Source organism: Callorhinchus milii, unplaced genomic scaffold (genome assembly GCF_018977255.1).
Source record: "Callorhinchus milii isolate IMCB2004 unplaced genomic scaffold, IMCB_Cmil_1.0 Scaffold2, whole genome shotgun sequence".
In the NCBI taxonomy this organism is placed as follows: Eukaryota; Metazoa; Chordata; class Chondrichthyes; order Chimaeriformes; family Callorhinchidae; genus Callorhinchus; species Callorhinchus milii.
This window is the reverse complement of record NW_024704743.1, coordinates 111,696,332-111,713,562: the sequence shown is the minus strand read 5'-3', so window position 1 is coordinate 111,713,562 and position 17,231 is coordinate 111,696,332. Positions and strand designations below refer to the sequence as shown.

The 17,231-nt window shown below is 37.9% G+C and overlaps 1 protein-coding gene across 1 annotated transcript in view; it reads left to right on the top strand.

Annotated features, from left to right (window-relative positions):
* LOC103190167 (interaptin) overlaps positions 1-17,231 on the top strand; it is a 183,819-nt gene that overhangs the window by 13,786 nt on the left and 152,802 nt on the right. The window contains exons 4-5 of the mRNA XM_042331688.1: positions 10,375-10,445; positions 13,237-13,378. Of these exons, the coding sequence (XP_042187622.1) occupies positions 10,375-10,445; positions 13,237-13,378 (213 nt within the window). The remainder of the gene's footprint in view (positions 1-10,374; positions 10,446-13,236; positions 13,379-17,231) is intronic.

The following is a 17,231-nucleotide window of genomic DNA, read 5'->3' as shown; positions in this document are numbered from 1 at the left end:
CTTTTTTCCCCCCCCAATGTCATTTTAATATTTATAGTCCAGAGTTTTTAGAGATACTTCTTATAACATACTTTTTAAAAATTACAATTTGCTCTAAAAATGTAGCACATTTGTATTATTTCCCCCAAATCTTATTTCTATTTTATATAGACTATTGGACAATTAATGCCGTAAAAATTCAGTGTTTTTCATAGGTTTTGTGCTTCTGTGAATACTTGTTGGTATTTTAACAATTCAGAAATAAAGTTCATTATCAGAGTAATTAGCTTCATTGCATTAGCTTGATGGACCGCAGCACAACACCATGTCTGCAGGAAAGGGTGTGAAATTAAAGGAAGTCCTTAAATGGAGGGAGACTACACAATTCTTTAAATGAACAGGAAACAATTATTCTATTTTGTTTCAATTCTAACTGTTTGATCATGCTGCATATGTAAGACCCGTTGGTTTATTTTCATACCCATTAAACCAGCTCTTTCTATCACATATCACACAAAATCTTCCCTGATCATGGATTTCATCCCACACACTATCTCCTGGGTAATGGTCCTCAGAGATATTCCCCGATCCCCAAAGATAATCAAGCAGAATTTACAGAATATTCATTTATTCCTAAATCACCGTATTCAGTCCCGACTATTTCACTTCATTGTCACGTTTCGTTCAGTTCTTACGCCCCAACAGTATAGAAACTGTTGTTCCATGGAATACTTATTTATCTTATTCTCTGCTTTTTCCTACAACCTTTATTCTTTTTCCCCACCAGATGCAAATCAGACCCCTGATAACTCCACTAGTATTTCCCCCACCACAAAGATTTTTCTTACTTATAATGATATTCCTAAATTAATTTCATCCAGCCTACCAAATTTGCTGTTTTCTCCGTGAGCTTTACATTTTAATTTGGTTATAATAATTGATGGACATTGAACGTAAAACTAAATTATTTTACCTTTGTGCACAAATTATTTTAATAGAGCTGTTAATTTTCATTGTACTTATTAAATCCCAAGATGGTTATTTTCCTGAATTATAAAATTAAAGTACCTAGGTGAAAAAACAATGACTTGTGGGGAGAGAGGGAAGGACAGAAAATGTTCTTTTTCAAAATTAGCATGAACTATAGAGTCAGAACTCCTAAATTACACATTTAACAGGATGGATGAAATTAGCAGCATTTCAATTCATCAATTCATTTTAAATCTTGGCATCTTAAAGTCCCGACTGCAGTTAAAATGTGAACAACTGGTTTCAGTGACTCAAAAGTGTTTTTACGCACTGATTGCTGATGCCTGAAATAACTAACAAATGCCAAAACCAACACTGGTAGCAATTTCAAAGAAACTGTTCTGCAAATACAATAAAGGTTATAAATAATCTAATATTCAACAAGTATTACAGTAAATGGGAAAATTAACTTGATGGTTTGATAAATGGCGTTATTGTAAATTATGTTTGATCCAGGTTTACTGCAGCAGCATACAATTACATGGACAGTTTTACAATGCATAGAAGTGTTTCTCCACTGAGCTATGTTTATTTTCCGATACACATTACAGGATTGTGGTCATTAACTGATAAGATTTCTAGGACCAGAAGTTCCTCATGAACTTTGTAATCAAAGTGCAGATTATTTATTGCTAAACCATCAAGCCACACAATTACAAACTTGATGTTTATGTCAACAATCTTGTGTAAGACCACTGAACCAAGAACTAAAAATTGGTTCAGCTCACAAAAGTATATCTTGATTAAATAGGAATTAAAAATGTTACATGATTAAGATGACTGATATACACCAGTCAAACCATTGTAGAACAAATTTTTGTAGTTTGTTCAACTGTTTCAATTTCATTACAGCCTTATAACTCACTCTCTGATACCTTTCAAAACATAGTAGTGTGAAATATTTTAATTTAGTTAACATAAAATTTCCAGGGCTAAATTAGATGAAAAAGACTAGTCCCCCATTTTGGGGGTACAAACTGCCATTCGTGACTCGGTAAGTTGACCAGAGTGGTATGAGAAATGTCTTTCAAAGCACTTCATCAAAACAGGAAATCATGTTGGATGCAGTATTGTAATGGAATATTCCATTGATTGGGGATCTGTATTGGAGGAGTGCACGATTGTAACTTCATATGCACAATTGGCTAACAACCAAAAAACACTTCGTATTGATGGACAAATTACAATAGAAATGAACCAATTCCAATTAAATCTTAAGGCAGGCGGTGAATTGCGTAAGAAGTTGTTAAAGTGATTTAAAAGTTTGTTGGAATTGGATTTATACTACAGCCAATGCCGTTGATTGATTCCAAAATTCTTGAAATTTGAATTGCTGCCCCTAAATTGTAGTTTTAACAAATATTTTCCTTAAGTTAGTTTTGGCTCCCCCCTTTCCTCCAGTTACAAAGGTTCCAAATTACTTGTTTACTCTGTGCTTATGTCACTAAAAAGCACAGTATAAATATAGCATGAAAAGAATTTGCGGCTTTGCATCCCTATGTATTTCTTAACTGAGGAGATGGAACCACTTCGAGACTCCGCCAGTGTCCTTCTGAAACCAGCTGCTGGGAGCTTTACAAGAATGGCCCAGGTTGACTCGCCTTCCAACTCGTAAATTTTTAATTTATTTTCCTCCCTCTCTGTGGGAAGTATCTTCCCTGCTGACATACTAAGCTGTTCCAGGTTTATGGTTCTTTGAAGTCTTAAAACTGTGACAGTACTGTACAGTACATTAGTAGTAAAAGTTGCAGTGACCCACTGTTGCCCTGTGATTAAGCTTTCCTCGTGGAAGTAGGAGGTAAAGGTACCTCTGGAAAGAATGCACTTGCAACATCCGTTCAAGTTATTTCGGTTTCTGCAGCAAATTTCACTACCATGTGGTTTGTGTACTCATGACACTGACCTCTGCTCTTTGCCCTGAATGCTGGTTCTGATTGGTAGGAACTCATAGACATGAAACCTGTTTAAAGCTAGAAATTTTCAATTTTGTGTAGTATACAATTTCTGCAATTTGACTGCAGTTTGCAAAGCCTCAACGTCCTTAGATTTTTGGCTTTTAATGGAAAATAATTTATTTCTTAAAAAAAATTCAAACAGCTGACTTGCTATTGCATATGTAATCTTATTGTCTCCACTTAATTTCCTCCAGTGGCTTTTCCTCCCACCACCACATGATTCCCACTGGTGAATCTCAGCCCGTTTTCCTTGCTCCCTTCCTTTATCTCATCATGTTCCTTCTTGATGATATCAACCTTGCATTTATATAGTGCCCTTCACGCAGGGCAGCGTCTCATAGCACTTGAATGATGATCTCTTCAGATATGGCGTAAATTTTCACATGTATACTGATGACATCTGCCTCTGCTGCCACCCTTATTTACAGGTCCATTGATGATAATGATGATAATAATAATAATAATCGTTGCATTTGATATATAGCGCCTTATCACATCTTCAAGATGTCTCAAAGCGCTTCAAAGAATATACTGTAAAGTGAATTGAGTATATTTTGTAGGCGAAACGCGGTAGCCCATTGCGCACAGCAGTGTCCCACAAACAGTCATGGATTGAAGTGACCAAATTATTATTATTTTTTTTGAAGGAATTATTACCCCAGAAAAGTGATCTGACAATTGACTAACAACCGGGTTCCTACTTACTGCTAGGTAAACAGGCGCGTGGAATAATGAAACTTGCACAACGTTTCGCCTTGCCGGGAATCGAACCCAGGTCTCGCTTGTGAGGCGATTGCTCTAACTCTGAGCTACAGGACTATATCTCTCTGACCTTCTCTAGCATCACATTCCTGCTCAGCAAACTTGGTGTGTGGCTTGGTGTGTGTTCCTCAACTCGTTCACCCACCATCGACAGCCGAGCTTTCAGTCACTATGCCTTTCTCATTTGGAGCTCCCTCTCTAAATGCTTCCATCTTGTCAACTCTATATGTTTTTAAAAGTCACACAAAACTTACCTCTTCAAGATTACCTCCCCCTTCCAGAATTCCTGGAATTCTGCTGCCTTTGACACAGTTGACCACTCTATCCTCATCTACCGCCTCTACTCTCACCTCACCTCAACCTTCACAGCTCTGTCCTTGACTGGTTCAGATCATACCTCTCACTCCGTCTCCACTTCATCTCCGCAAACCGCTTCTCTTCTAGCCCCCACACCATCTCATGCGACATTCCTCAGGGCTCTGTCCTTGGTCCCCTTCTCTTAAATATCTATATGCTCTCTCTTGGTGACATTATCCGCAGACATGGGGTCAACTTCCACATTTATGCAAATGACACCCAAATCTACCTCTCTGCCTCCACCCTTGACTCCAGAACCACTGCTGACCTGACAGAAAATCAAGTCCTGGATGAGAGCTAACTTTCTTCAGTTGAACTTCAACAAGACTGAGCTCTCCTGATTGGCTCCCATCAGCCCCTCCACAACTCAGGGGCTGACAGCATCATCATCCATGGATGCACACTCTATCTTACTAAGCCAGTCCAGAACCTTGGCGTCTTGTTTGACCCTCAACTATGCTTTCTAACCCCCAACCCCAGCTCGGGTCTGAAATGCTGTACTCTGTCCAGTGCCTTGGGATGTCCTCCTGACGTGAAAGGCGCTATACAAATGTAATCTTGTTGTTGTTCTACCCCACATCCATGCCATCACCGGCTCTGACTTCCGCCACCTCCGCAACATCGCCTGGCTCCACCACTGTCTCACACCGCAGGCCGCCGAAACCCTCATACACACATTCATTACATCCAGACTTGACTATGCAAACTCCTTGCTTGTCGGCCTCCCCAACTCTTCCCTCCATAGGCTGCAGATTATGCAGAACTCTGCAATCCGTGTCCTCTCCCGCACCAGGCTCCGTGACCCTGTCATCCCCATCCTCGCCTGACTCCACTGGCTTTCCATCACACGGAGGATACAGTTCAAGATCCTGGTCCACACCTTCAAAACCCTCCATGGTCTTGCTGCCCCCTACCACTGCGACCTCCTAAACCCCTACCATCCCGCCTGCTCCCTCCACTCAGCGGCCTCCGGCCTGCTTCACATCCCCCACCTCGCCCGCCCCACCATTGGCGGGCGGGCCTTCTGCCACTCTGCCCCACCCTATGGAATTCCATCCTGTAGTCCCTCCGTCTCGCCCCCTCCCTTGCCTCCTTCAAGACCCTTCTCAAGACCCTCCTTTTCGACCATGCTTTCGATCACCCTGCTTCCCCTCCTGCCCTCCACCCTCCCCAATTCTGACCCCCAGCTCGGGTGCAGACATTGGGACCTCCTCCCAACATGAAAGGCGTTATACAAATGTAATTTTGTTGTTGTTGTAGTACATTGACTTTATTTGCTGTTTTAGTTGTACTATAATACGTTGTTGATGAGTTGTTGCATTTAATTTTTTTATATATTCTTTCCATCTGTTCTAGTTTATTTGTTATGGTCTCTCCCTTTGTTATTCTCTCATTTTCTTTCTGATGGAGTTCTGTTGCCATTACTTCAACCTGCAACAGCTATAGGAATGAATTGATTCTTTTCAATCTAAAACATAGAAAGGTGGTGAGAGGCAAAGAAGAGATTTTTAAGATTAGGAAGCGTTTGTAAAATTGGTTTTAGGTAAAAATTTCTGCCGTGTGCAAATTTTAAGAAAGAGAGGTTGTATCACAGGTCATGAGAAGTTCTGATGAAGAAAGCCCTTCTTTATTTCACCTCATCCTTGTAGAATATCTTCAAAAATAGAGCACAAAAAGAGAATGGAAAATACAGGAGACTTTTTTTTAAGTAAAACGATTATGGGCATATGGAACACACCAGCAGCACAGAATAATAAACCACAGTTTCAAAAAGGAAAGAGAGAAGCTCTTGTCAAATAACAGGATTCACGATTGCAAGATTTAGGGATAGATGCATCAATGGAATCTTGTAGGAAATTGTATGGGCCGGCAGCCTAATGGTCTGCAGTGGCCTGAAATTATTACTAAATTACTTTCTTCTCCGAGCATTTCCTTATAAAAACAATTTCGGCCAGGTTGTATATTATTTTAACTCTTGAAGGTATTTTAAAAGAGTAATTTACTAGTTTCATATTAAACTGCAAATTACTGTGACATTTGCAGGATTCATCACTGAGACATGATGTTTTACTATCTATCCTCCTCATCATTGAAATCAATAAAGCATATCACAGTCATCGATTCAGTAAAGAGTGTAGTTTTGATTCAGAAACATATCTGAATTTCTGTGTTAATCAAGATGAGGGACACTGGTGCTACAAAATGCACGCACTTTACAAGTACTTTGTGATAGTATTGGGGTCTCAGTCGAGGTATAACGCACATATTTTTAGTGATGAGGTAAAGCTTCCTCTGCTCTGTCACAAGGACTCTAACTTCAGAGTCTTTCCCATCTGCATTACAACAATAACAACAACAAAATACATTTGAAAAGCATATTGACGTCAAGATTAGTGCAATGGTTTCCTTTTCTCATACCAGTTATCCCCTGACCTCACTGAATAAATCTGGGCAGAATTATGGGCACATGTCACTTACAAGTTTGAACACATTTCTCACTTTGAACAGATTTTATGTTAAACTGGTAAAAACCAGCAGAGTCTTTCATTCCATTGTTCTGGGCTTCACTCAAACACAGATCCCAGAGGTGAAAGGACAGTCTGCTGAGCTAATTTGCCACAGGCTGATTAGACATATTAAATAGCCTTTTCCTGGCGTGGTCCTTTAATTTTACAATTATATGCTTGTGTTATATTAAGATAATGTTTAATTGCACCAAAATGAATGAAGTATAAATTGTGCGTTGCAGATCGATGAACTTGCTGCTTGCTTGACCTGCTATTTCTAAAAACGAAAGTACTGAAATCTAACTTTAGTGTCCAATTTAAATTATTAGTTTTTTGGGTATTTAAATCTCAAAATGGTATACTCTTATAGCTAATCTGTTGGTATCATTTGGATTCTGATTGTTTCTTGTTAGATGAAGCAGTGAACTCTGATGAAAAAATAACAGAGAATCAATTAGAAGACCACAATTTCTGCAAATAATTAGTTTATCTATGGGAGCATATTCAATTAAGTGAGTTCTGTTTAGATAGGATCTATGGAGAAAATCAGGACCAGAAGTTTTTGCAATTAAGTGGAAGGTAATTGGCTGATTCTCAATAAAATTCCACTTAAATCCGGAAGCTGTTCTAGACATGCCAACTCAGCAATCTGCTGTTGTGGGAGTTGAATTTTCATGTATCTGACAAAATTGTTAATCATTTGCTGTATTTTTATGCATTTTGCAAACTCACGGGTGCAGTGTTTACACTTCTTAATTATTGCATTTATGGTTGATAATTGATTTGCTTCATTATCATATTAAACCTTGATCGTATGTCATTAGGCCAGAGGAATGCAGTAAATGAGCTGTTTGATTCAGCAACATAATGAACTAATTAGGCTAATTAAAATCAATATGTGTGCCAATATCTAGCCAGAAATTTGAATGCTACTTGTATCTGTTTAAGTGGAATCCACCAGCTCAGTAACTGAGATCTAATACTGATTTATGAGTGCTTGACGATCATTAGTTGGAATAAATTGCTTGTACCAGTAGACACAGCATTATTCAAGTAGATGATACTAAGTGCATTGTTAGGTCAGTAAAGAGGGCAAGCTTACACATGTTGCAGATTGTCACCTTAAACCTCTGTTCATATATCAGGTGTATAAGATTGCAGAAATAGCCCAACATTCGTGGAATATAATCTTGTTTATATTCATTTTAACTGGTATTGAACAATGTTGTTCTTCCGATTTGTTGATTGTATTTTGCTATGGCAGATGGCTAATAAAAACCCAAATATTTTTAGTTTTGTTGCGGTGTATTTTTGATGTCAAGATACAAGAGAAAATTGAGGGGGGGGGGAAAGTTGATAACAAAATCAGGGAACTTCACTCAAATTCTTTCTCTGTTTCCCCCTCGCCCTCAGAGTCTCTCTTTCTCTGTATCTCTTTCTGAATCCTGAATTTTCTACCAAGTAAATTAATTGCATTTTCATGATGTTTCTATAGTAGCCACAGCGACAAAAATGAATTTACAAATCAAGGTATACACATTTCCAGAAACTGATGCATACCCATCATCCCAAACATTGAAGATAAAATGGTTAATTCAGATTTATAAGTCAAGTTTGGAAGAAAATTTGTTATCGATTTTTAAAAAAGTTCAGTATTTTTTGGTAAAAAATAATTTTTCAAAAAAAACTAATGGTCTTTGATCATGGTATAGTGAAATTTCAACACACTTTAAAATAAGAACCTGGTGTTTATTTTCTCTATTTTTAAAATGTAGTAGATATCTAAGTGTACAATACAATGTAGGTGGCAGGAGGAATACAAATTAATAAAGGGTCTAATAAACTTACTGTTGTGAATAAATTGTTTGTGTGCCTTTAACTGGTTGAACTATTTCCAGACTCATCTGAAACACAGATTTAACTAGGAACATTTTGCCAAATCTTGCTAAAAGCTACTTGATGTGAAGTTGCATGTATTTCTCGAAGTAACAACTGTAAAAATCACTCTGTGAATCTGTTTTGAAAACAGACAAGCTTAGTCTGGTAGCTAAATCACTTGCGAGTATTTGGCTCTTAATTAGAATGCTGCAAAATGTTTTTTTAGGCTAATCTAATAGGTTTCACTGGAAAAAGGGGACACAATTATATCACAAGATCAGTTGGGTCTTTCAGCTCATTTGTTCTTATTCTGACAGAATACAGACTGTACTTCTCCCATTATCACTTCAAACTGTTTCTTAATTGAGTCCAGTGTCCTGGCCTCAACCATCCTTGTAAACTATTCCAGCTATTAATTATCCTTTGTAAAAACATACTTCTGTAAAATCAAATGCTTTGTTGTGTCTGTCCTAAAATGACCTTTTCACAATGTGCTCTCTTGACCTATTGCCTTAGCATACCTCCAAGTATTGCTCTGGATTCCCTTTATGTCATTTAGCTGTAGTTAAATAAATTTAGGTGACAATGTCACAAATTTCATGCTTAGCTCTGTTGCCCACCTGGAAGCTTGCAGGGAATTCCTGGTATCTGCCTTCTACCTAGTGGGGACTCAAACCCGCGCTTGTCGGATGTCAAATGACCAACTAGTGACTATCCTCCTTGAGAGGGAGGTAAGCAGGGTCTCCTTGGAGCGGAACTGGTTCCAAGGTGACATGTTTGACAACGGAATGTCCGAATTGAGGCAAGCATCTGGCCATCTCGGTAGTCCACTTCCTGAGCCACATGGGTCCTCAGGACCAGGGCATTGTTCAAATCCATTCACTCCCTGGCACCTCCCTACCTCTCTGACTTCCTCACTCTCCAATCCACCACTCGGTGCCGACTGACACCGGTCTCCTGCTTGTCCCTTGCACCCTCTGTCCCACCATCGGAGGTCGCGCTTTCAGCCACTAAGCACCAAAACTCTGGAACACGCTCCCTCAATCCCTCTGATTTGCTCCCTCTCTCCCCCTTTTCAAGTCCCAACTGAAAACCTTCCTCTTCGACTATGCTTACGGCTACCTCCACAACCCCCAGCTTGGAGTCAGGTTCCGCCACTGTTAACCGCTCTGAGACGCTACCTTGAGTGGAGAATACCATATAAGTACAAGTTGTTTGTATTAACCCTGCAAGCCAAGGTCCTAATGGATCAGGTGGACCCACCTGGACAAGCAGCAGAAAAGCTTGCCAGATAGTGCTTGCAATAGCAAGCTATGCAGTTTTAGTTGATTAGACTCCTGCAACGCACACTTTGGGGGCTCCAAGCCTTGGTTCTTGCCATCCTGTGACTAATGCATCCTGGAATTAGATAAACACATTATCACCAACAATTTTGAGGGATGTCCCTTCAAAGTGTTCTGTTCAATTAAAATAAAAATAATCCTTTCATTTGAAATCGCGCTTTTCACATCTTCTAGACGTCTCAAAGCGCTTCACACAATATACTGTAAAGTGAATTGACTGTATATTTGTGGGTAAAACGCGGCAGCCAATTGTGCACAGCAGTGTCCCACAAACAGTCCTGGATTGAAATCACCATTTCTATTATTGTTTTTTTTTCTTGAGAGATTATTATCAGTGTGGAGTAAGGAAACTTGCCCAAGGTTTCGCCTTGTCGGGAATCGAACCCAAGTCTCTCGTTTGCAAGTCGACTGCTCTAACCACTGAGCTACAGAACTCCTAAATTCAATACAGAAACAATTCAATACAAAAACAAATTATAGAGAAGCCCTGTATATAAGAATCTTTAAAATAATTTTGTATTTAAAACAAAATCTTTTAACTTTGCTTTTCTTTGTACTTCACAGATTTCATCCCTTACCTTGAGGAGTAATGCTTTGGAGCAAATTACAGGGCCAGTATTTCTCCATTCATGTTCGTAAGTGTACAAGTTAAATAATGTTTGTGTGGTTTGTTTAATGATACTCTTGTTTTTTGGTCATACCGTGGCACTTATGTAAACTTTTAGAATCTGTGTAGCTGCTTTGTACTTGTATTGGGAGACCTACTTTTATATAAAACCTTATTTGAATGAGTATTTATTGCTCATGTATTCAGTCTACAAAATCACATGAAGAAGCCTGAAATTCCATCTTAATGATTGTATAGTTAATGACAGAATTTGGAGCACAACTGTCTTAAAATGCTGATGTAATTCAGTAGGCCTAATTTGTGGCGTAAAACATTCCATGCTCATGTTGTTAAAACTTTAATTGGCTCTCATAATGGAAGAGGTTAAAACCACTGTTATTTTACTCTATAAATTCCATTGTTTGACTTTTTCAAGACCACTGCTGATTTAAATCTTGAAAATGTCAAACAATGGAATTGGTATGTGTTGGCGTAAGCATGTTACTGTGGACCTACTTGGTTCAGGAACCAAGCTACTGAGACTGCCACAGAGGGTAAATTCTATTCTGACATTCAATTCTCATCTTGGAGTTGGATCAAATAGACCCAAAAGGGCAGTCGCACATTCAAATTCTCAAAAAAAATTGGCAAAGTTGCTTGTTGAATATGCCGTCCATTTTTCCCTTGTAGTTAGCAAACCCAGTCAAAAAAGGTCATTCCACCAGATCTACATCACCTCCTAAGGATTTGCTGAAGGTATTATTGAGTACTGTTTTCTTCAGATGACTTTTTGATGTCTTGCACATCTATGTTATTTGTGCTGCAGTTATTTTCCCATTCTGAAGAACATCCTGTTTGGTGAAAATTGTCATTATCGTTTACTGATTGAACAGATGGGTTTACAAATGTAATATCCGAGAAGCACTAAACTTGTAAACTCAACCACTCATTTTTCTTATAAGTGTTTTCAGTCACTATTTTATCATACTGAAATTTGCAAAGTTACCAGCTTCAGCATGGTTTCTTTGAAATCAGAATGACAGATTATTTTGTTACTTTATTATGTGCCAAGATTATGTAAGATTAGCTAATCTAACAACAGGTCATTGATACAATATTTTTTGAAGTGTTTGTTGTAGCTGCTGAGACCCTAGGCCCTTCCCTGTTGATTTCTAGCCTTCCTCAGCTTGAAAGTTTTGACATCTGCTGGTCTGGGACATGACTGAACAGCTGTCAGCAGCAGGATAGCTGCTTTCAGTAGCAGTTGGCTGGATGGCTGGGTGCCAGCTTGTACCATCTGTTCAGCTGACATTTTCTTCTAATTAACAGAGGGGTTAATTGTTCTGGCAGGCTCAATGTAGTGTCTAACATTACCCAAGGGAGATGTGTACAAGTACAGGAGTGGCAGGGAACTGGGATGGCGTAACTAACATGCTATTGTCAAACAATGGTTAACAGCAACTGATGGTTTTACTAGCTAGGCACTTGCAACAAGGTTGAACAATTTTTCTGATGAATTATGCCAGGCTGCTGTAATGATGTAGAAGGAATTGAGCTTAGAAAGGCAAAGACCACTGCCTCGAGGCAATTGTGAGGGAACAATTTGCATGTTATTACTGCATATTCATACCTAATTGTGTTAGGCTGTGCTAATATAGCAGAATGACAGTACAGAAAAAATCACACGTCAAATGTATTGCCAACAAAGCTATTGGGTTTCCCCTTTTCAGTACTAAACACTGAATGATCGTTTAGACACTCAGATGCACAAAATGACAGCAGTACCATTTGTCAGTCTGACAATATAATTTACAATGCTATGTTCTGTGTCGAGCTTTGTTTATGCTATTAGTTTTATGCAATATTCATGATGGTAATTTTTATGAGTGTGAAGTTCACAGTTATTATGAATAGGAAGTATTTCTATGTTACAATTGCCGTATATACCCAGAAATATATTTCTCCTTTTTTGTTTACAATACCCTTACATTTTTCATTATAATACCAACCAAATATAGTTCTGAATGTTTCATAATATGCAACAAAAATATATTAGCACCATTTCAAATGAAAGGCTTTAAGTATTTTTTACTGGGAAAGTAAAGGTAGAAATTGACTAAGTTCAATGCAGCTTATATATGACCTTGAGAATATTGGACTAATGGATCACTTTTCATTCTCTATTTTTCAAAACACAATACATAGTTTGGATTGATGATAAGGACTGTGTGCAAAATTTAAATTAATCAGCAGTATTCAGACTTCATTACCATTCTTCTAGATTGTGTTGACTAAAATTAAAGATATCACAAATTGCACAGCACATTCATAGAATTGCTGTTCCACACAAATTATTTTGATCTTATTTTATGTATTCTTTGTAGTAGAATTTGCTTATCAATTATGTGATGCCGGATATTTCTATGTTACTACACTGACTGCCAGAGCAATATCATATTTTAAGTCCACTTTCATTTAAGGTATATTTCTGTAACAAACTTCCACTTATTTTAGAAATGGATAGTCCTGAAATACAAGACAAGATATTTATTATATTTGCTTTTAAAACTTTTGTGATTATGCATGATATAACTAGCGTTTAACTGTGGTTGCTGTGAACTTTTGCATTGTATAATCCTAAGAACTTGTTTTAATTAATGTAACAAAATGATGTGAGCTTTATTTCTTACAAGTTAAATTGCATTGGTTGGTTTTGGATCACATAGTTCCCGGAGGCGACCACTGGCTCACATAGCCTGCTCTGCTATTTTAATCTCATTCCTCCATCTTTCTTTTCTAATTTTCATGTATTTTTCTAGTACTAGGACAAAATCAGAGGAGCTCACAAAAACGCACTTGGAAGCTTTAAAATCAGAACTGGTAGCAAGAGACCAAATGATTCAAAATGTCCAGGAGGAGCTAAATAAAGCATTGTGTGAAAAAGAAAGGAGTAGAGCTGAGGTATGCTTAATTCTCCCATTTGAAGGAAATTACTTAGATTAAGGAACTGCATAATTTATGATCTTCTTTATGCAATATGATCTTTCAGTTTATTGGAACTTAAAATTGATTTAAATTGTACGACTGTTTGCATTCATGACTGTTTTGTTTTTACTGCACATGTGTACATCTCTTCCGAAATCTCAAAATCTCTGAATGTTCAGCATTTTTATATAAAAAATGCAGGATTAGAATAATGCCACATTATCCTGCAGTGTATGTAACGGTAGCTAATTTTTTTGAATTTACTCATCAACACATTATAAGTTCATTTTACAAAGTTGGAAAACTAAATTATTTCCTTAAGTAATGCTGTTAAATACAATACTCTTTAATGCAAGAATAATAGATGAAGTATGCTAGAAAAAGCATTTGTTCACCACATAAGTAATTGTGATATTACTTTCTACAGTCAACATCTTAATGTACAGCTGTAATAATACGCTGTCCTGACATTTATTTTAAGCTACAAACTACAAAGCAAATGTCATCAGATGGCATCTCTTATAGTGAATGAGTTAAGCAATGGATGTGTATTTGATATAAAGATGTTATTGAAGGTGGTAGCAATTTTAAAGGCATTACATTTTAATTAAAATGACTATAAATAGCATCTGGTTAAGCAATTATTAAAACTCATTACTTAGCAAAGCATCATCAAGCAGCACAAAACCTTGTCATGTTCAATATTTTGAAATGAAAGCTCTCCTCTCAAAGAAATTAGTGCTCTGAGATGCTACCCTGTGTGAAGGGTGTAATATAAATGCAAGTTATTGAAATAACCTACTTAATATACATTTCTCAAATGAAGCCCCCACATGCTCCCTCGATTCCATCCCTACCCTGTTCCTGGTCTCCTCTTTTCCACCTTCTTGCCCCTCTGCTAACAGACATCATCAACCTCTCTTTGTCCACCAACATACAGTTCCCATCCCCTTCAAAGTGGCTGTCATCACCTCCATCCTCAAGAAAACCTTCCCTCGATCCATGCCTGTTCTCTAACGCTGCTTTCTTCTCCAAGATACTAGAAGGAGTTGTTGCTCCTCAGCTTTGCTCCTTCTTCTCCCTGCTCTCCCTGCAGGAACGCCTCCAAACTGGATTCCCCGATGCTCACAGTACAGCGACTGCTCTAGTTAAAGTCTGTGGCCATGTCTCTCTGCTTTCTCGTCCTTGATTTCTCTGCAAACTTCGACACTCTCGACCGTTCTCTTCTCCACCGCCTTTCCTCTCAGCTCTACCTTCACCCGTCCTTGCCCTGTTTCATTTTTACCTATCCCAACGTCTCCACTCTGTATCTGGCAACAGCTTCTCCTCTCGCCCAACACCCACCATTGCATGCGGTGTTCCTCAAGGCTCTATCCTCGTTTGTCTCCTCTGAGTGGAACCCATCCCATGAAATGGCACTGAAATTCTGTAATGTGGAATTACAGTGGCAGCACTGACATTTTTGAGCCCAACTTTTGTGACAAAGTATGTTTGAAAGGGGTGAATGGATGCCCCTTCCAACTTTGGAATAGTTGGAAATTTAAAACACATCCAATTTTAAAATGTTAAAGCTTCCAACTTTACAAATCAGACAGATGAGTAAAGCATGACGTTACACCGTAGAGTTACTATTGAGACCTGGTGAGTTTGTACCATCCTGTACCCCGATCAAATCTAAATGTTTGCAAAATATGAAGGAATAAAATCTTCAGTAAAAATCTATAAAGCATTTCAGCTTTTTATTTCAATAGTGACAATCAGAGACAGTGTCAAGGATGCCATATTGAATAAAATGTATGCACAATGAGTGTCAGAATTTTCAATTTACTGATATGGCACATTAAATAATTTATTACATCACAGGATAATTTTAAATTAAGAGTGGCATTTTCTTAATTTTTAACAATTTCAAATCCATGAGATTGGTAGTCCAATTCTCTTCCTCTTAAGAGTATTTTGGCATGAAATTCTATCTGCCAGATGACTTTTACAATGGGGTTGGAAAAGCACTTGTCAGAAATGGCACAGCAGTCTAGAAATAGTGAAAGTGCCCCAGTATCTAAATTGCATTTTCTCTAGGGAGCCCCATTTATGTTGCGCTGAAGCGCAATAATTTGTTTCAAGACAATCTGCGAGGAGTCACTTATGATGTTTTTTTCCCTCTGAGTGCTCTTTCGATCCCAATGTATGGTTAGAATTTTAAAAATATAGTAGCATAAAAATCCTATACCGAGTACCAAGAGGAATATTGCCTCCTTTCATACAACCATGAATATTAACTGACTATGGTAGATGTTACTCCCCAGGCTTTGCTAATTCAAGTCTGCTGCATGTCTCCTATCCCCTGTCCTCCCTATGTCTTTGGCCCACCTTTGGTGGGCAAACTTTCAGTTGCCTTACCACCCTCACCACCAAAACTCTCTGGAGCTTCCTCCTAAAGTTGTTCAAACCTCTTCTAAAAATCTATCTCTTTGACTGCATTTCCAGTCATCCCCTTTCTCCTCACCCTACTGGAGCTCACCCTCCATCTGCGTAAATAATTTGATCACTCAATCCATGACTATTTGTGGGATACTGCTGTGAGTAATTGGCTGCCCACAAAATATACAGTCAATTCATTTTGCAGTACATTCTCTGAAGCGCTTTGAGACGTGTTGAAGATGTGATAAGGCGCTATATCAAATATCAAATGCAAGTATTATGAAGCTCTTCTTTATACTATATGAAAGGTGCTATAAAGTGCAGGTTATACATTGGAAGAAAAATAATGTGACTCAAGAAATCTGGTGTAAATTAGATTAGTATTCGGTGCTTCAGGTGGATGATAATGTACCCTAAAAATAGTTTAAAGAGTTACCAACAGTGTATCAATTCATTACCTTACATTAATACCCAACACCCTTTAATATTCATTGCAGACAGGTGTGGAATTTACTGAAAACTGTTGCAATGTGCCATGAGATTAGTTGGGATTATAATAGTTAGGAGTCTTTACGACGTAAACTGACACCGACCGGATAGTGGAGTATTTAAAATCCAAAAACAGTTTTTGTACACTAGGGAGGAGTCTGAATACACAAGGTTAACACTTTTTATATGTTTACACTACTGGAATTCAAACAATATGGTTTGCAGTAGTAAAACTGCAGTGGCAATCCTAATTTATATTTACAGTTCCTAATCACATAGGTTGAGGAGAGTTCGGAACAAGTGTAATTTTGGTTATGTGATCTATATAAGGCGCTATATCAAATGCAAGTACATATTATTTCATAACTTAAATACCCAGAGATAATCCTGAATCGATTCTCAATACCTGCATTTAGACTTCAATGATGTGCTGCCAAAACTACCTTCTCAGTGCAGTTTACATAGACATGCTCCAATGTGTTCGCTCAAACCAATATTATACTTTTTGCTGCAAAATTTGTGCTCGTTCTCTGAAGAAAGTGCCATTTAATCCTTTGTTATGATAACGTTTATCAGGCTGCTAATAAATTGTACTGTTGCAAAATCTGCACTAATTGGAAATGAGCTCCATTGTGATCATGTGTGGATATCAAGTGTTTGAATATACATGTCTCTATCTGTCTGTCTGTGTCTCTGTGTATGACTAATCCTGTGCTTACCTAGATTGGATCACTTCAATTTGTGCTACTACTTTACAGCTCTACTCAAGTAATATTGTAAACATGGTAATCATGCACATAAAGTTACATTTTTTGCTAACATCACAGCCTGAGTTCTATCCAATGTGAATAGATACAGTACAACTTACAACACACTTTAAATTTATAGAGCGTCTTTCACGTTGGGAGGACGTTTCAAA